General features: G+C 39.4%; 1 protein-coding gene across 1 annotated transcript; it reads left to right on the top strand.

Moving 5' to 3' along the window:
* Window positions 1–2,189: 2,189 nt before the first annotated feature.
* Window positions 2,190–18,464, top strand: LOC124144405 (cdc42 homolog). The gene is made up of 5 exons (XM_046513772.2): window positions 2,190–2,338; window positions 6,113–6,247; window positions 11,025–11,207; window positions 12,842–13,039; window positions 15,341–18,464. Exons 2-5 carry the CDS (start codon window positions 6,143–6,145, stop codon window positions 15,428–15,430), a joined length of 576 nt encoding a protein of 191 aa, XP_046369728.1. The 5' UTR covers window positions 2,190–2,338; window positions 6,113–6,142; the 3' UTR covers window positions 15,431–18,464.
* The last annotated feature ends 2,607 nt before the right edge of the window (window positions 18,465–21,071 follow it).

Raw genomic sequence — 21,071 nt, 5'->3', positions numbered from 1 at the left:
GACAAAACTGTAGGATTTTATGAACGATTCACGGCCCGCATTTCCATTGATTGATTTATAGGTAACGGAATAAGCCGAGTGAACCCGAATGAACAATTCTCCAGGCGAAGCATTCGTCACCACTCGCCTTTTTCCGTAAGAAGACATTCGGATAGTCCCGGAATTACATGAGTGGTCACGGAAGGAAACGAAGGAGAAATCTAAAAATAGTTTTCTATTTATAGACGCGAAGGCGAGGTATAAAATATCAACAGCATTGCCGATCGGGCACACCGTTGATCAATCGGCTGTCTGTCAAATGTATTGGTCCGCTCCTTTCCAGGTAAGCAATACTTAAAAATGGCCTTAGGAAACACATGACTTACGTATAATGACGTCTGTAATTATCCTGCACCTGAACTTACATGTGTTTTCCTGTTTTCTGAACTTTCAGTTTGTTTGTGTGTTTGTTAACGGTGCACTCAACAATATTCCAGCTGACGACGGTCTGTAAATAATCGAGTCTGGACCACACAGTCCAGTGATTACAACATGAGCATCGATCTACGCAATTCGGATACGGTGACATGCATCAACCAAGTCAACGAGCCTGACCACCCGATCCCGTTAGTCGCCTCTTTCAGCAAGCATGGGTTGCTGAAGACCTATTCTAACCCGGATCTTGACGGATCACTTTTAAAGTAATTGCCTGGACCAAAATTTAATAATGAACTTTAAATATTGAACTAAAGAGGAAAACCACTTCCTTGTGAATACCATAGTAAACGTGTGGTCGTTTGCGTTTCGGTGACAGTAATGAATGAATGAATGAATGAATAAGTGAGTTGGTTTTGAGATAGTTAATAAAATTATTCCAGCCATATCATGTCCTATGCCATTTGACTATCAACATATGGTGTCTTTTAAGTTATAATATTAATTTTTTTTTGTTAGCCTTGTGTATAAGGCGTTCCCTGTTCGCGCCGATGCCCGGTTCGATTCCGGCCTGTAGAAGTTGTGAGGCCACTTCTTGGGGCCCAGCAAAGTGTTAACAACAGCAAGAGCGGTGTGAAACTCAACTCACCAACCGTAATGTCAAAGTTAGGATTACATGTTGTATTAACGTCAAATTGTGTCTCGACTTTTGACGTTTACGCAGCTTTCAGCAATATCCCAGCGGTGACACAAGAAATGGGTTTTACACATTGATTGCAACCATGTGGGGAATCGAACCCGGGCCTTCGGTGTGACGACGACGACGCCGACGACGACGACGATGATGATGATGATGATGATACACATATAAGGCTGTCTTTCATACAGGCCTTGTAACAAATACACCCAATACAGCCCATGCAAGTCTATAATATTTAGCAAGTCTAGATTACTGAAAATGAAGTGAGCCAGCCTCTGGGCTGCTTTTTATTATATTTCATAACTATAATTTAACGACTGTTTTATCCGTAAAATATGTTCATTTCAGAGACTAGATGTCAGTCTACCCAGAAGGGTTAAATGTTGGCCTTGAGTTCAGGCTTTTAGCCTGTCCAAGGGGGATTGTCAGAGTACCGAGGCATGTGGATACACACCATCGCTGTGCCTATCGCCCATGACATACACGTACCACAAAGCACACCCCTCGTCTGCCCTACCTTTCCCATGGCAAAGCCACAAGCATGATCTTAATGTGTGCGTGTCAGGATGACCACTCTAACGCTTAGGGAGAAAACGAAACTGTATCACGTCACAAGTGTCTATGTGTTTGTTACAGTATATTCAATTTATTGTAAACATTTATTACTTAAATGCTGATAAAGATTTAACGTGGCTAATTTTTTTTATGACTGCTCTTAAGTGTAGAAGATTAACATTTCCTGGTGATGTATTAATGAGTAATTATGACAAGGAAGTCTTTCGCAATATCTAGGCCATTACATTTATACGGCACTCGTGTGTATTAAATTAATATTTATCGACTGAAAATTGATTTTCTGACCTTATCGTGTAACAACCTTTATTCGACATATCTAAATATACTAAAGATGTGTTCAGGATTGATATTGAAATACGTCCTTCATGCGTATTGAGAGAGTTATTATTATTGGAGGAAATGTTTAAAAGGGAGAAAAAAATATAATAATCGCTTAAATTATCAATCGCTTGGTAACATTATGTTCGCCATGACTTTTATCTATTTTGTCTATTTCCAGTAAATTTCAGTAATCCAATCGTACGAGGGGGTTCTAAAAATAGAATGACATCACATTTCCGGTACACATGCGCAGTTCAGCACTGTCAACTCTTCCGCCTAGATTGATGAATATAGCTTCCATCTGACAGTTACGCCCGGCTAAAAAGCGTAAGTTCTGAATACGAGTTACTTGTTATAACTCATGGATGTGCTACCTTCATCGTGATAAAATCAACAACAGGTTCATGTGTGGTGAGATACCTGCTTCAATCGTGCGTAATCACACCGGGAATAGGTGGAGTATCTGAAACTTACCAAAATGGCGGACCCTCTGCATGTCAAATAACATTCCCTCCCATTAAACCGGCCGATTTGTAAGATCTGAAATCAGCGTGTGTTGCATTGTGTACCTACTGTACACTATCAGTTGATATGTAATTATTTTATGTTTTAACTTTTCGGTAATTCTTTCTTGTGGGCAAAGTGTTTTGAGTTTTGCACAGCGTTCATGCTCGGCGGAAGTACTTCCTCTCAAAGCTCTTAGCACTCCTATATGACTAACTTAGGTCACTTGTGAAGAAATACAACAATAACTAGGTCCCCATAACTAGTCTTGCATTGCTTAATTCCATGTTTCGGGTAGGTTAACTTGCATTTTAAATTTTCTTGTTATGTACCATGGGAAATATCTAATGTTATATGCCATGAAATTTCGGTAGGGCTTCAAGTTCGTCCAAATGTCTGATTCATTTCAGACATATAAGACGGACTGATTTGTTGAAATTAAAAATAAATCAGCGTTGAAAATGTCCAATTCATGTCCTATATGACTGACTATTCGAAGCTTTAACATGATTAAGGGTCAGTACGACATGTGCATCATTACACTCAGTGATTCACAAGCCATGTGACAGCTTTACTTGTGTTAAGTGGATGGAAACGTTATTGCTAAATTCTTCATCAGCCTAGCTCTGATCTTTAGTTGTTTTGCACAGATGTTTTTATTTGAGAGTCAAATATGCATCATTTTGGCTGTTTCATATAATTTAGATTCACAAGCCGTGTGTACTTGTGTAAAGTGGGTGACAAACGTTATTGCTAAATTCTTCATCAGTCTAGCTATGATTTTTAGTTGTTTTGCACAGATGTTTTTATTTGAGAGTCAAATATTCATCATTTTGACTGTTTCATATAATTTAGATAAACATCTGCACTTGACAAACTCAGAATGTGTACATTGTGATGGATATCATACACATTAACCAGTCATTTCAGCCCCAAACCCCATGTTGGTTGTAAGAACGAATTATGAGGATCACGTGTGTCATTGTACTCATGCCTTCAAACTATGGTTTGTTAAGTCCAGACTGTTACTTACAGACTGTTGTACTGTTGCTTTAACATTGCTGCTTGGATGTACATGTATCCCTCTCTCTGCAGCGTTAGAAATTGGCACTAGTCCTATAGCCCTTACCAAACTGCCCAATAGTAAAAGTATCCTAAGGACTAGTAGAAATTGGCCCGTTTTAAGGTTTTACTATATGTTATCATTATAAGGACTGGTGGACAAAAACTGTTAGTTTCTAACCCTGCTCTGATTTCTGAAAGAATATATATTGAGACTGCCTGTCAGTGTCAGTACTTTTCCTCTACAGAAAATGTGTGAAGGAAGTTGCCAATGAGAATTCAGAACCCACAATTAGTGGTAGTCTGTGGAGAAGGAAATAAATGCTTATTTTCTCATTGACAGACACAAAGGATTTCCTTGTTTTCCTAACTCGGAGACAAAATAAGTGAAGATTATGGTGGGAATTTGAATGTCCCATGGCATAGAAAATTTAATGCATTTCTAACTGCCTCATAATATCCTGGTACCAGTGACTACAAAAATACACAACATTCCAGTTGTCCTTTCAGGACTAGAGATTAATATATACTTTCACTTGTCAGCAAAAAAGATCTGCTACAAAAGTTGCTATATACCTAATTGTAAAAGTTGTCTACTGAGAAATGTCGCCAGTTCCAGAATTTCACTAGTCTCAGACTAGTCGAATGTTAGTTTGAAACCTGTTCTCTTAACCATGTTAACTGGCATTTTTCGTTTAAACTGATTCTATTTTGGCATTTTTGTTGCCAAGTCCGTAAATATATTTCAGAAAAAACTGAAAGCAAGATATCCTGTCATTTTATGTTTTTTAAATTCATGGATACTCAAGAAAATATCCAACATCATGACAAAAATATACGCTCATACTCTATTGGCTGAATTCTGTAGGCATGTTCTGTTTCACAACCGTTTCAGTGCATCCCTACAGTTAGCTTCCTTAGTGTGACAATTGGGGTATCGTAATGGGAAGTCATGCATTAATACAAAAGATACATATGCCTTTACATGCTGTAAGGAGGACAGTTAGGTCTAAGTAAAATATCATTGTAGTCCTGATTACACTTGATTTAAAATAGTTGATCTTGTTTCTTTTTCTATTCTTTTTTTTTCATACTGCCTCTGTGGTCTTATGGTAGAGCAGAAGGTCTGGGGTTTGATCCCTGGACGTGTCATACCAAAAGACGTTAAAAGATGGCACTTGTTGTTACCCTGTCTGGCACTAGGCATTAAGGGGCTAAAACAAGTTCTGGTGGGCTCGGAGTCAGTATACTGTGTCTGAGTAGGGTATTCATGTTAAACTGCAGCATGGTATCTCAGTGAGCTAGCACTATAAATCGGCATCAGTCGGGAGTAGTACAAGCACACACACACACACACACACACACACACACACACACACACACACACACACACACACACACACACACACACACACACACACACACACACGTGCAAACACATACACACATATACGTGAAACCCCTTTTCACCTCACCTTTTTTTAAAAAAACCCGCAGTTATGTCACATGTTTGAGAACTATGTTAAGTTAACTCTGTTTGGTTTCTTTTTTTCTCTCTTTTATTGAACATTGTGTACCAAAGAAATGCATTCAGCTTGACTCCTTTGATTTGCTCAGGAAATGAGAACCAAATGCAATTTACTCATTTATTTAGGCCCTTTTTTAGTGTTAAAATAAACTGTAAAATCCTTTTCTTTCCTTGTTTTCTCTGAGTTCCTTTGTGATTTATTTCTCAAGCCATTGTAATTTTGCGCTGATTCAGCATACTCAGATTTGGGTTTGCATGGCTTTTGTATGTCATATTCAGGGCTCCGGATAATGTTTTTAGCCATTGAGTATTAACTCTTAAGTTATCATTCACATTGGGTATTGATAGTTTTCTTCTTTTCAATATATTTGACTACCTTGGGTCCAGTTTGTTGGGTATTCATGTCAAACATGTCACATAAACTCACAGCAGTGATATACATGTTTTATTAACAATAAGTGGCATAGCGCCTTTTTATGCAATATTCACAGCAGTAGAGTTTGTGTGTGTGTGATGCCTGCATTTGATCAGTAAATAAAAATCTCTGTTGAAACATCAGTATGCAATTTGAAAAGGATACATTGGGTAATTACTCTGACTGTTGTACTGATAGGCTGCTGTTGAACTCTTTCATGTGTATCTATATGTGAGCAACACACGATAAGCTGCATTTTATTTTGCTTATTCTATGCAAGTATGCAGCTTATCTAGAACTGTCATATTGCAATATTTCCATCAATGTATTTAACAACAGAATCTAACAATAGCCCACTAGTCCTTATATTGATAACAGCAAAACACCTAACAGGCCAAATTTCTACTGGTCCTTAGGATACCTTAGGTATTGGGCAGTTCGGCAAGGGCCGTAGGACTAGTGCCAATGTTTAACACTGGTATTGATTGAGTCATAGTGTGCCATTGCTGCAACTTGACATCCTGAGGCCATAAAGAACAGTGATCTTAAGTCTTAAAGAGTCCTTCAGTTATTTTCTGTCTCTCTATTTCAGAACTGCTGGTAGAGTCCAACAATAGGCAGAATGCAGACGATAAAGTGTGTGGTGGTTGGTGATGGAGCTGTGGGTAAAACCTGCCTACTTATCTCGTACACCACGAACAAGTTCCCTTCAGAATATGTCCCAACGGTAAGCACAGGGCATGGTTTGTTTTGTTTCATCACAAACTTGAGTTGACAACAACTTGCTCGATTCTGATGAAGATATGATACTTATTGGATACAAAAATGTGCTGACTTCAAGCTGTCTCATGATCAATTAATGAGCATATTTTGTCTTTATTCCATTACGATTAATACTCTTGAAAGGCATTTAGAAGTGATAGTGATACACTCAAGGAAGAGAATTGATGGATGTCAACTTCTTTATTATGAGGAACACAACGTTTCGGAGTATATGCTAACTCCTTCATCAGGTGAATGAATTATCCATCTGATGAAGGAGTAAGCATAAATTCCAAAACGTGTTTCTTATAATAAAGAAGTTGACATCCATAAATTCTCTTCCTTGTGATATATACTGAGGACCCATTTGCTACCACAGCTTCATTTTGAGACTGGATGCTGTAGATATCCAATGACACTGTTCTTTCATTTTTGAAACAAACAACAGTATCACCAGTATCAACCAAGCTTGTTTCCAGCTGTCTCAAGTACAGCTGGGAAGGACTCCCCCTGTCTTAAAACTCATGGAAATACTCTTTCCAGCAAACTTCAGATTAAACTTACTTGGTTACATATATATGTCAAGGACTCACATTTAGGATACCCGATGTTGAAAGTGGATCTATGCTGACCGAGCTTTCAGAGGTGGAGTTTTGATTGATTGTTGATTTAAAGTTCATGACTGAGAGAAATTCTGTGCTAAATTGGTGATAAGAGAAAGGGCAATTGTGACGTCACTTCTGATACAAAGCTTGGTAGGAAATGATGTGGGGTATTCAGAGCTCCAGACAACTTATTGAGCAATTGAGCTTTTACTCAAAGGTTTCTATTTTAATTGGGTTATTACATTTTTCATTAGGTAACTAATATTTTTTCACTCATCTATTCATCACTTTAATGGGTTTTTCCATAAATGAGTAAGCATTTTGAGATTTGAAAAAAATCAAATAATGTTTTAGATGTATATAACCATGATAACAGTTCTAAATATAGGCTTGACTCGGGAAGTAAATTAGCTTGTCATTGTGTGTCGAAAATTAGTTCCTTTGTACGCATGCTGAAAAAGCATCATTGGGTATTTACGTGTGCTGTTTTCAAACAATTGAGTTTTCCGTTTAATGCATGCATTTCTGTACGCAAATTAATTGAAAGTAATTGGGCTTTGAACAGTTTTGGGGGGTATTTTACGCAGATAAGCAGCTTATCTGTAGCTCTGGGTATTGACCATAATGGAATGGAGGAAATATGAGGATGAGGATTAGCTAGTATCAAACTTTTGTACTTATTTTTAAATCTGAAGGTTATACAGAGCAGCAGTAGTTACTGTCCTGGCAACTTTTCACTAGTCCTGATTTCATTACACACATTTATTAGGGATGACTTAGTCTGGAAATCACTATTGCGATAACTATTGATATTGAAAGAAACAATTGCGATAACTATTGATATTGAAAGAAACAATTGCGATAACTATTGATATTGAAAGAAACAATTGCAATAACTATTGATATTGCAAGCAACTATTGTGATAAATATTGATAGTTTTAGGTGTATCATTTTAGATGGATTTTAGAGTTCAATTAAACTTTGGAACTGAAGTTTCCTTTAAATGATATCCATAACAACAAATAAAAAGTAAAGTTTGAGATATGACTGATTTTTGTTTTCTTTACCCTAATAATTTAAGAAAAAGAAACTTCCACATTACCATGTGTAAATTTCTACCAGTCATGATCAAAAGAAAACCAAATTTGAACAGCATTGTTGTATTTTATTGATATGGTAAATACAATCGAAACTATCAATATTCCTAACTGAAATCGATATTATTGATCGGAAACTGATTTAACAATCGATTTATTGAGCACTTGATTTATCTTGACACCCCTAAAACCCTGACTAAGCATATTCATTTTGAAAGACCTAAGCCCTCATTTAGACAGTGGACCTACAGTGGATATTTGCATTTAGAATATGATGCTGTCAACCATGTTTTATGACCTTTTACTATTCTGAATGAGTACGATGGTTTTACACAGCTTTTAGCAATATTCTGCAATATCACGGCGGGGTCACCAGAAATGGGCTTCACCCGTTGTATCCATGTCGGGAATCGAACCCGGGTCTTTGGTGACCAGTGAACACTTTAACCACTTGGCTAACCCGCCGCCCTTTTACTATGGTGAAGTTAATTCATTGAATATTCCTTCAGTATGTTCAGTGTTTGTGTGTCTGTAGTATCTGTACAGCTTATGCTTCATTCCTTCAAAAAGGAAATCCCCGTTTAATTTGTAGCTGAAAATCACAGTTCCAAATAATGTTTTTGTGAATCATTATATGTAAAAGATATACTCACACACAAAAGAAACGCAAGTCGAGTATGCAGTATACATGTTACCTATTTTCAACAGTAAAGACAAGAAATACTAATAGGGCAAGATTGACAAAAATTTGACTGAAGACAGTTTAATGGATTAAAAGGCAGATGACATAATTGTTTTTTTCAAATGTTAAGGGCTTACACAGTTTCGGATCAATACCCAAAATGTCAGTCAATACCTGGTGTGACCACCATTAGCATTGATCACTGCCACACATCTCCTGTACATTGAGTGGATCAGACGATTTGTGAAGGCCCTAGTGATCCTCCTGCACACATCCAGAGCAGCTGTGCGTAGTTCATCGGCAGTTGTAGGGACTGGGCGCACATTGTGCAGACGCCTTTGAACCTCATCCCACAAGTGTTCGATGAGGTTCAGATCAGGGCTGAGGGCTGGCCACGGTAGAGCACGGATGCTGTGTTGTTGCAGAACGGCCATGGTAGCTCTGGCAACATGGGGACGAGCGTTGTCCTGCTGTAAAATGTGTGGTTGATGTTGTGCAAAAAATGGAACAACGTGGGGTCTGATCACTTTGTCGATATACTGCTGAGCAGTGACGCCGTGTCCCCGACTTTGACCAACATTCAGAAAGCACATGGGTCCAAGTCTCGCATTAAGTCCAATCCTTGCCCATATCATGACGCTAGGTCCACCCCATGGATACCTTTCCACAACGTTTCTGTCAGCAAAACGATCACCTTGACGCCGCCAAATTCTGACTCTTACGTCTGCATGGGAGACACAAAAGCGACTTTCATCAGAGAAGATGACATGCCTCCACTCACGATGACGCCAATTGTGATGACCCTGTGCCCACTGAAGTTGTGCTTGTCAGTGCCGTGGTTGGAGAACAGGACGACGTGCTGGTCGGCAACATCTGAGGTTGTTGGAACGGAGACGTCGGATCACAATGTCCCAGCTAATGTGTCGATTATGTGTTCCTTAGGTCTGTCGAGCACTTTCACTTGCAGTTAGGAACGGATGTCGCTGGTGTTGATGGGTAATCTGCCGATCTTGTCGAGGTCTGGTGACCCTAGCACGACCGCTCCGAGGAAGGTCATCTGTTGTCTGTGTAGCATTGTATCGATGCAGGAGACGGTAAATTGTGGTTATGTTAACGTTGAAATGACGGGCAACATCTTGGACAGACTCTCCAGCTTCCAAACGTCTGATAGCCTGGTTTCTCTGAATTTGAGTTAGGCGTGGCATTGTTGACCAAGGAGTGGTGGGTCCAAGAATAGGCCACAGTTTTATACCCTCTACAGTTTGTGCATTTTTGATTTCGCGAGAAATGGGTGCATGATACCCACATATTCATTGAAATGGTGCGTTTTGGCGATTCGTTTTTTATTTTGCGTTTTTACTCGGGGCTTCCAATGCAACCTAAAATATTGATAACACCATCAGGCTTCACTACATGCTAAAACTCGTATCAATTTATGGTTCCGTGTTTGTTACCTATTTGCTTAAAACCACTTGCGTTTCTTTTGCGTGTGAGTATACATTTGTCAACACTTCCACATGTTTCTTCATCAAGACAATTATTTATTTATTCATTCAGGACAGTGCCCTCAGAATAATGTAGTACACTCTATTAATCTTGAACCAATGACAGTCGCTGAACTTTGTTGTCCTAGCATATGTCTTAGTGTATTATGACATGAAATTCAACTGTATGATACATTCATACTAATATCATTCCATAAAACTCAAAAATATAAATAAAATTATCTGTTAAACATGGAGGCATTGAACATGTCGAACGAAACAAGGCGTCAAGTAACAAACATGTCTAATAGTTCTTTTGCTTAAGTGAACAATAACTTTAATAATAGTTGGACTTGCAGAGTGATTGATCAGTAAAATGCAATCAAGGTGAAGCCCAGCTTATATGTGCAGTAGATGTCAACTATCCCTTCATGAAGATTTGCATATCTGTCAATCATGTTTGGGGGATATGATCATGATGATTGTGAAATGTATAATATAAACTTATTTAAATATGGTCGTATTGACAGATGAGACCAGTGACGCGTCAAACAGCATGATCTGAGACAAAAAGCGTTCTAGTGAATCGACGCTGTAAGCACGTTTGTGTCCTCGCAAGAATGCAATGTATAGATCTGTTTGTATATGACTGAAATCCTGCATTCCAGTTGCACTGGTATACTGCAGTCCTGACTTTATTTTTGATTTCATATGACATTCTATGTCGATTGTACCTTTCAGAAGAGCGATAATCGTTTTGTCCGATTATTCAAGCAATCTCTCCAGCACTGTACCCTTCGAGGCCGGTTACCATGTGGTCTCATCTCCAGTAACAAGAGCTTATTGATAATGTTGATGACATTGTTATTGCAGGTATTTGACAATTATGCTGTAACTGTGATGATTGGAGGCGAGCCCTACACACTAGGGTTGTTCGACACAGCTGGACAGGAGGATTATGATCGACTCCGCCCACTCAGCTATCCCCAAACTGACGTGTTCCTAGTCTGTTTCTCAGTAGTATCTCCTTCATCATTTGAAAATGTTAAAGAAAAGGTAAGGCTGGCTCACTTTTTCTTTGTCGTATCAGATCTACCCTCATCATTTAAAAAATATTGAAAAAAAGGGTAACAATGGCCCACTGATTCTCGGTTGCACCATCTTCAGCATTTGAAAATGTCAATGAACACGCGAGGCTGGTGCACTGTTGTTTCTCAATAATGTCACCATAGTAATTTATAAATGTTCCAGAAAAGGCAAGCATGGTAAGGTGACCTTAAGGACATGGTATCCTGACTCCATTGCACTCCACAGTAACGTCATGTCTCTCTCACAACTGTGACAGTTCATGTAGAGAGAGAGAGAGTGATATGTAGTATGATAAATTAAAGTTCTTCTGATAAATATTGGTAAAATATATTTTGTTAATGCGGGGGGAGGGGGAGGGGGGGGGTTGTGTGGTTGTGTGGTTGTGTGGTTGTGTGGTTGTGTGGTTGTGAGGTTGTGAGGTTGTGAAGGAAAAGTATTCATACACATTGTATAGTTTCAAAGATGTCCATGATCCATTGCCATTTAATGTTGTTGGGTTTTTTTACTAATTGGATAGCAGCACTCAATCTCATTCTTTTTACAATATCTGATGACATGATCGATGATGATCATGTTCTTTAGTGTTCTTTAATGAGTTCTTGTCATGATTAATTGATGTGTAGGGGTCCCTAGCTAATATCCTATAGCAGAAAGTCTAAAGGACTCACATATCTCTAACATTTCAGGACATGGCTATATTATTGGCAGTGAGTGAAGACTTCAAAATAGTATGCTTTCCCTCACATGAGCAGCCACAATCTTTTGTTTCATCGTATCCAGTTTTGGAAAATGGTGGGAACTGGTGTCTTTGAGCTTTGCTCCCATAATGGGGACCCCTTGAAACTCTTACTGTAACAATGGTACTTGTTATACCCAGTATGGCGCTTGGCATGAAGGGGCTAAAACAAGGACTGGTCGGCTCAGTCAGTATACTGTGTCTGAGTGGGTTATTGGTGTTAAACTGCCGCCTGGTATTTCCGTGGGCTAGCACTATGAACTCAGCATCTGGACTAGAACAGACACGATGCACGCGCACACACACGCACATGCGTTGCGGTACAAGTGCAGTAATCATGAACATGGCGTATAGCCCACTTCACTTCACCTCAGACCCTTGAAGATTCCGGGATAGAATAGGTCTTCAGCAACCCATGCTTGCCATAAATGGTGACTACGATGGTCGTAAAAGGAGACTGACGGGATCGGGTGGTCAGGCTCGCTGACTTGGTTGATACATGTCATTGATCCCAATTGCGGGGATCGATGCTCATGATGTCAATCACTGGATTGTCTGGTTCAGACTCGATTATTTTACAGACCGCAGTCATATAGCTGGAATATTGCTGAGTGTGGCGTTCAACAACAACCAACCAACCAACCAACCAACCAACCTCACCCTCACCCTCACCCTCACCCTCACCCTCACCTCACCTCACCTCACCTCACCTCACCTCACCTCACCTCACCTCACCTCACCTCACCTCACCTCACCTCACCTCACCTCAACAATAGGGTTATGGCAAGGGACCCTCAACTTTCATCACTGCTTACCATTGTGATTAATACCGCTTGTGTTCATTATTGTTGTCGCTTTGTTTCAGTGGGTACCTGAGATTGTTCACCACTGTAATAAAACACCCTTCCTCCTGGTGGGAACACAGATAGATTTGAGAGACGATGCAGCTACTGTAGAGAAACTTGCCAAGAACAAACAGAAACCAATAACAGCTGAACAAGGAGACAAGCTGGCAAGGGAACTGAAGGCTGTGAAATTTGTTGAATGCTCTGCACTAACACAGGTAGGCATACAAACAGAATCTTTCGCCCTGTTTTGTTCCTAGGTTTGTCCGCACCATACCTGTGCTCGTAGGTTTCACCAAAGCAGTCAACCTCTGAGACTTGCATCACTTCAGGCTTTCCTCCCACATCAAGGGGACATGCAATGATATAACTGGAATACTGTTCAAAGTGGCGTTATTCCAGCTGACCAGTGCACCCATTCATCACTTTAATGAATGAGAGTATATGCATCATATAGTCATAGAAGGGGCGGTCGGGTAGTCTAGTGGTTAACTCTTTCAACACCAGTCAACCAGAAGTGTTTACTGCTGGGACACCGAGTTCCCAGAGACTCTTGTGTGATAGATGAAGCCAACATTTATCAAAGAAAATACCTGCTTGTAAAATATATTTGCTACTACATGTTATACACCATTTGAAAGGTCTGATCCTATGGTTTAAAAATATGAAAGTTATGTTTTTCACATTATTTAAAAAAATACATTTACAACTTAATTAAATTCGTTGTAAATAAAAAATTGTACGCTAACACGTTGTACACATCCAGATTAAGGACCAAGGAAGCAAAAACTTGACGATTTTCGGCAAATATATGATTTCATAATATCCACGTACCTATTTCTGTTTTATTTTCATTGTTTACGTAATTGGAAAATCTTTTTAAAAAGAATTATAAATAGTTTCTGTCATCGCCCATTTCCCGATAACAGCGACTCTCCGCTCAGTAAAATGAAGAAATACCCCTGTTTTCGAGGTTTCGTATGAATAACACGTGCGTCGAAGAATGGCATATGACACATCGCTGGAAAGCTTATTCCTTCATCTACACGCTCGTAACATCGCCTGTTTTTTTTCCGTAGTTATAACAGGCGATTTCATTGGATTAAAATTGGTTTCTAATGACGCTTTCTTGCTGAAATCTGCTACAAGTTCCGTGATTGGTCAATTTTGAGCACGTGACCTAAGGCAGCCAATCAAATTACAGCTGTGATACCAAGCTCGTGTTCGATAAATTACAGAAGTTTGCGAAAGAATTTTTTTAAATCGTGTTATTCTGAACGTTTTGAGCAGGAAATCACGATATATATTAAAAATATGGAACTTCGTGAATGTATCGTGCTAGGTTACGAGCTGTGACAAAGATTTTTCATGCATATATTTTTGCATTAAACATCGTGTCCGAGCCGAGAATTCAAGGCGACAAAAGCCGAGATGTCATTTGACTTACATTACACGCGATCGCACGAAAAGATGGAAATAATAATATAGATGTAAGTTTGACTACTTTTAGATATATTTTTGTTGATTTTATTTATTACTTTGTATAATATATTTAAAGATTTGTTTAAAACGTCTTTATTTTCCTCTGTGACGTGTTCGATGTGGACCCGTTGTCGAAATGTGTGTCCGAGAAATAGTAAATAATTTGTTAATTTAACGATAAAAAATGTTAAATTAAAATGGAGTATGTATTTCAGACATTGTGAAATGTGATAGATTTAATAAATGAATGACATTACAGGTAGGTCCATAAAAATATATACTATTTTGACGTGACTACGGCTTGGCCGGATAACCGGCCTGCGGTGTCTGGGGACTCGATGCTTCTTGGCCGGATAACCGGCCTACGGTGTTGAAAGAGTTAAGGTGTTTGCGATTTACGCCGAAGAACTGTGTTCAAATCCTGACATGTACTCAATGTGTGAAGCCCATTTCCGATGCCCCCCTGCTGTGATATTGCTGGAATATTGCTAAAAGTGGTGTAAAACCATACTAACTCACTCGTACAGTAAATAATTTTTAGGCCCGTGAAGATCAGGGGTAGAATAGGTCTTCAGCAACCCATGCTTGCCGTAAAAGGTGACTATGCTTGTCGTAAGAGGCGACTAACAGGATTGGGTGGTCAGACTCACTGACTTGGTTGATGCATGTCATCGATCCCAATTGCAAGAATCGATCACTGGATTGTCTGGTCCAGACTTGATTATTAATAGAATATTGCTGAGTGCAGCATTAAAAAACCCAAAAAAACATTCAATTTTTACGGGGGGCCTAAGGTGTCTAAGATGTTGCAATTCCCTTGGGCATGCCAGAGACCTATGATTATCATTCTAAGTTTGTCCATTACCATGCTTGTGGGTTTCGCAAAAGTGGTAAACATCTCAGACCTGCATCACTTCTGGCTTACCTCCCTTGATAAGCTGACACACTCTTATATGCCCAGAATACTGTCATACTTTTAAAAGCAGTGTTAAACCCAACTCACTCACTCTTTACCAAATCTGTTTCCTTGTTTACAGAAAGGCCTAAAGAATGTATTTGATGAAGCAATCCTGGCAGCTCTGGAACCCCCAGAGCCACCCAAGAAGAAGAAGTGTGTTATTCTGTGAGATTGCTTCAGCTGCCTGCTTTAGCCATCGGGCAAAAACATAGCAAGACTCGACCATGTGTAGCAGTGGCATACGCACCTGATAACCCTCTGCCAAGATTCTGCCTGTCTTGGAGAGGGTTATCTCCCTTGGCAAGCAGCCATTGGGCGCTCTAATGGTTTCTGGTATTGTCATTGGTTGGGCTACACTGTGTTAAATGTTCACATTCTGTCTGAAAGAACCATACTGTTTTTTCTGATAACAACTTGCTTTTATCTCTCAGAAAAAACAAGTGAAAGACATCAAGTTTACACCATCGGCTGTCTTGCACAGCTATTCTTGGTTAGTCAGAGAATTTGAATTCTGAGTCCGTGTTTGGATTTTACAAAACATTACTTTATGTACAGGTATAGTTGAATTTTATGCTTATTAAGTTCAGTGTACAAACGTAAGCAAGTTGTGTAAAAAGACATGCATAAATAGACCCTCTCGGTCCATGTATAAACCAGATGCTTAGGCTATATGTAAATATGTAGACAGTTTGAGCGTACTGCTTTCATATGAAAGGACCCGCTGTTCCCACCAGCAGTAAAATCTTCCTGTCACTTTAGTCACTGTCGAAGCATTGGTAAAAAGATACGAGAAAGCTTCTCGAGGTAACGGATAAAGTAAGTTAGATAGATTTATCAATAAATGGTCTGAGTCATGTGTATTGCATGCCTGTGGTGACACTTGTTGCCATGGTGACTGTGGTTTCCATGGATACAGACCAAGGTGCCCAGATTTGATGTCTGGATCACACGTTCATGCTCATTTCGTCATGTTGATCAACAGCACTTGGTGATGCCTTGTAACATAATGAGCTTCCTCTTTACAGCCTGTGCACTTGAGATAGATTCTATTAGCTTGGTAAATCTGCAAGTTTATTTTCGTCAGTTCTGTGCCACCTCCTCCTTTTGTCATGGCCTTCGCCGCCACAAGGACCAAAAAATGGATATGTCTTTTTGTCCAAGCAGACTTCATCCGCATTTCTAACATTTCGAAAAGATAATAAAAACACCCTTACTTGTTCTCAGTAGAATAAAAAATCTTGCAAGGTAGTCAGCCATGAGCAGTAATGCACTTAAACCGCTAGTGTAGGTACGAAAAACTTACGAGAAATACATTCAGTATTCAAGGGGCATTATAGTTGCTTTGTCATAAGATACTTTCAGTTCAAGAGGCATTATTTCGAAGGGTATATGAGTTTAGTGGAGCATTGTTTTCGTTCAGTGAAGCAGATGATTGAACTGTGACCTTATGGACTGAATTGTTTTCAAATGACAAAATAGCTGATTTGCAGTTTCTACTGATGCAAACTGTCACCCCTTGGAAGTTGACTAATAGGGTGGTCGGTATTTCTGATCAGACATTGAAGTAGACCTGAACAGATAGGCTTTGTTGAACTATCTGTTGTGTGGTATCAGGCTGGACCTCTGTTAATTCAGGGGCCAAGTTGCCTCCAGTTTCTCAGACCTGTTGTTGATTTGGTTGTTACACAATAGCATTAGTACCTATGCAAGATATTTGTTTGCTATGACTGTGAACCAATTAGTCGAATGTTCAGAGAGCAAGTGAACTCTAATTGAGAATGAGTAACTCTTTAAATACCCTCCCATGAAAGATAATTTAGGACTTAACTGGTCCCTTTTGTGATTTCTCTCAGTTAGGATCATTTTTGCAATGTTCTAAGATCGTGAGCTCAATATTACTGTAACGGATACAGTTTTTATTGTCTGTCAATTCGCCAAGGGGAGATAACTCATGCTTGTTTGTGTTGTTGCTGTCATTCCCCCATTAGTAATTTATGCATATTATATTTATCCAAGCCTAAGCTTTGTGTAGATATTTTTAACCCATGGAATATGATCCATACTTTCCATCGATTCCCAAGACCAATATGACAAAAAAATTGTGTAAAAAAAAAGATGTGGTTTCAATATATCAGCATCTTTGGAAAAAAATCAAAGAATTGTTTCAGGTTGTTCTCTTCTGAAACAGACGATCTTTATTTCGAGGTCAGTGTGTGTAAATAGCATTTCTGGACGTTTAGAGTCTACTCACGTTTTGTATTAATGGTACAGGGCATCCGGGGCATAGAAAAAGAGAAAATATCAATTCTGGTTGTGCATATAGAAACTTTTAATTCTTATTGAGAGTGTTTTAGTCCCAGTCCATCAACACCTTATGTTCTGTAACGGTGATGTGTTTAAGCACCAGCTCCTAGACCAAACAGTTCAATTGAAAATGATCAAGGCAAGCAGATTATCAAGCTACCGTATTCGACGTAATAAGCGCCCCACTCTAATAAGCGCCCATGGTGACATTTGCTAATATATTGGCTAGTGAACAATCCCAATTAGCACCCCTTCCAATTGATCAATGTACACAAGACTTTTTTATTCGCGTATAATACGCACTCATGTGTTATATGCACCCTTAATTATGGGCAATTAAATTCTGGAAAAAATGTCTGTCGTACATATATAATGATATTTATCTTTCAACTGTTTTTTTTCACCAAAATAATATTCTAATAAGGGCCCCTTATTTCTAATTTTTAGAGCGCCCTGTGCCCTACTACGTCGAATACAGTATTTTGTTTTCCTGAATCATGTTCGAAAGTGTGGACAAACTTAAGGTGTGTGTTTAGTGAAGTGACGCATCTTCTTTCCTATGGTATTATTAAGCTGCAAGTAGGCTGAAGTAACTGTGTCCCTGCATACATTGGGAAGTGATAGGTCTCGGATGTTCAGTACCGTCAGTTTTGCGCATGTCTCCTCCACACTCATCGTTTTTCCAACACTGGTACTTTTACAGCTTGAGGCTGCCTAGCGGAGGCGAGTGTTGCCCCTCCGTCTACGTCACACATAGCATTGTTTCTCATCTCAATATTTTAGAGGGCTAGATTCAGACATTTGTATCTCCAGATATTCAATGTGGAATGACATGATATTTTCGTACATTCTTTGACATGTAATCTCTAGCAAATAAACATACCCATGTAAAACCAGAATCGGTGTTTGTCTTCATTGTTTTGATGACGAAGGACATGCATGGCATTGGGTGCCCAGTGGATGAGGATGAAGGCACTATTGATTTGCTTGCATCCCTTCCACAAGCCAGAATATGCTGATTGTGGGATCGAAATCCTGATTCCCGATATATATTTATTTATTTGTTGTTTAACGCCGTACTCTGCAATGTTCCAGCTATATGACAGCGGTCTGTAAATAATCGAGTCTGGACCAGACAATCCGGTGATGATTGTAGGATGGAAATCCTGATTCCTGATATATATTTATTTATTTGTTGTTTAACGCCGTACTCTGCAATGTTCCAGCTATATGACAGCGGTCTGTAAATAATCGAGTCTGGACCAGACAATCCGGTGATTGGCATCATGAGCATTGTTCACTGCGATTGGGATATGATGACATACATCAACCAAGTCAGCGAGTCTGACCACCTGATCCCGTTAGTTGCCTCTTAAGACAAGCATAGTCGCCTTTTACAGCAAGCATGGGTTGAAGATCTATTCTACGCCGGATCTTCACGGGTCTTATTCCTGATAAAGAACCCTAGTCAGCACATTCCTGGACTTTCCTCCTATATAAGGAAAGCCTAGGATTGTGCTGACTAGGGTTCTTTTTGTATGATTCCCTATAAAGAACCCTAGTCAGAACATTTCTGGGCTTTCCTCCTACATTCTTATGCTAATAGACACGTGAAAGAACTGCAATAACTCAATGGGGGATCAGGGCCCACTTGCACAAAGCAATCTTAGCGCTAAGATGTTTACAACTCCCATTCTTTAACATAGACTTACAATAGTCATAGCACTAAGATGGCTTTGTGCAAGTGGGCCCGGGTGTCTGGTTTGGGGACAGCTCAATGTGTGGCATTCCAAGATTATTTCACTTACGGGTCAGTAGGGTGGCCTAGTGGTTAAAGTGTTCAATCGTCACGCCAAAATCCAGTTTTGATTTCCCACATGGGTACAATGTGTGAAGACCATTTCTGGTGTCCCCTGCCGTGATATTGCTGGACCATTGCTAAAAGCAGTGTATAACAGTACTCACTCTCTCATTCACTTATTGCACTTACATAGTGATGTGCATTCATGTGTGTGTTGGTGGGTGTGTTCTTATACTAGTCCGGACTAACACAGGTTATATAGTACTAGCCCACTGAGGGACCTTGCCACAGTTTTAACATGGAACTGACTCTAAGCCGACCAGTCCTTGTTTTATCCAAATACAAGCGTTTAATGTCATTTGGTATGACACTCCCCTGGATCAAACCACCGATCTTCCCACTCTCCAGTCAGACACTGTCCACTGGATCATGGCGGCATTTCAAAGCAACTGGACCCATGAAGATTCCGGGGTAGAACAGGTCTTCAGCAACCCATGCTTGCCGTAAAAGGTGACTATGCTTGTCGTAAGAGGCAACTTACTGGATCAGGTGGTCAGGCTCGCTGACTTGGTTGATGCATGTCATCGAACGCAATTGCATGGATCCATGCTCATGATATTAATCATGGATTGTCTGGTCCAGACTCGATTATTTACAGACCGCTGTCCTATAGCTGGAATATTGCTGAGTGCGGTGTTAAACAACAAACAAACAACAATAATGCCTGTGTTCGTTAAACAACAAACCATTAACCAATCAAAGCAACTGTGTGGTTTTGAGGCACATCATGCCAGTCGGTACATGAAGGTGCTGGCTCCTTTTGCCTAATTCAAAATGGCGGACGCACCTGAAACTTATCTGGTGCATTTTACACCCCAAACACATTTCTCTGTACCACCAGTTTTGAAAGTTTTAGTGAATATTTGGAATTTATTTAGAATCAGAAGTTGTTATTAAATATAATGAAACCGTTCCTTTTTTTATGTCAAGCAAACCTCTATACATGTATTATATCTAGGTCTCCAGCAACCCATGCTTGCCGTAAAACGCAACTATGCTTATCGTGATAGGCGACTAACGGGATCGGGTGGCCAGGCTCGCTGACTTGGTTGATGCATGTCCTCGTATCCCAATTGCGCAGATCGATGCTCATGATGTCAATCACTGGATTGTCTGTGTAATGGTCAAAATGTTTTATTTCTGTTTTCTATCAATTATGATAGCTTAATTGGTTAAGGAGGTATCAAATCTGGTTTCAAGAATTTCCACAAATTATGTATTACATATAACAACAGCAATATACAATATTAAATAATTGTTATGGTTAGGATGTTTATTTAATTTCCTGGGTTTGAATGTTATGTTTCATTTTTTGATGATGTGCCAATTTTACATCAACCTTAATAAGAAGGGAGATAATCACAGATTGGTGTGGTCATGTCACCATGTGCTTTAAGCAGCATGCATGAGGAAGTCATGCGAGGAGCCAGTGAGGTCTTAAGTAATGGTAAGGCACATTTAGTCACTCATTTGAAAATTCATAAATAGGAATTTGTTTATAAATGCATCTTCTTAATTTCTACCATACACAGTATCTTAATTCTTCATAATTGAGGGTTTGTGGCTGGTTTAGACTTGGCTCATGGAAATACACCCTAGACTTCAACTTTGTTCATAAATATTCTCATGGCCTAAGGTTATGAAA

Source organism: Haliotis rufescens, unplaced genomic scaffold (genome assembly GCF_023055435.1).
Source record: "Haliotis rufescens isolate VD_foot unplaced genomic scaffold, xgHalRufe1.0.p SCAF_29, whole genome shotgun sequence".
In the NCBI taxonomy this organism is placed as follows: Eukaryota; Metazoa; Mollusca; class Gastropoda; order Lepetellida; family Haliotidae; genus Haliotis; species Haliotis rufescens.
The sequence above is the reverse complement of the archived record's forward strand: the minus strand, read 5'-3'. Positions and strand labels throughout refer to the sequence as shown.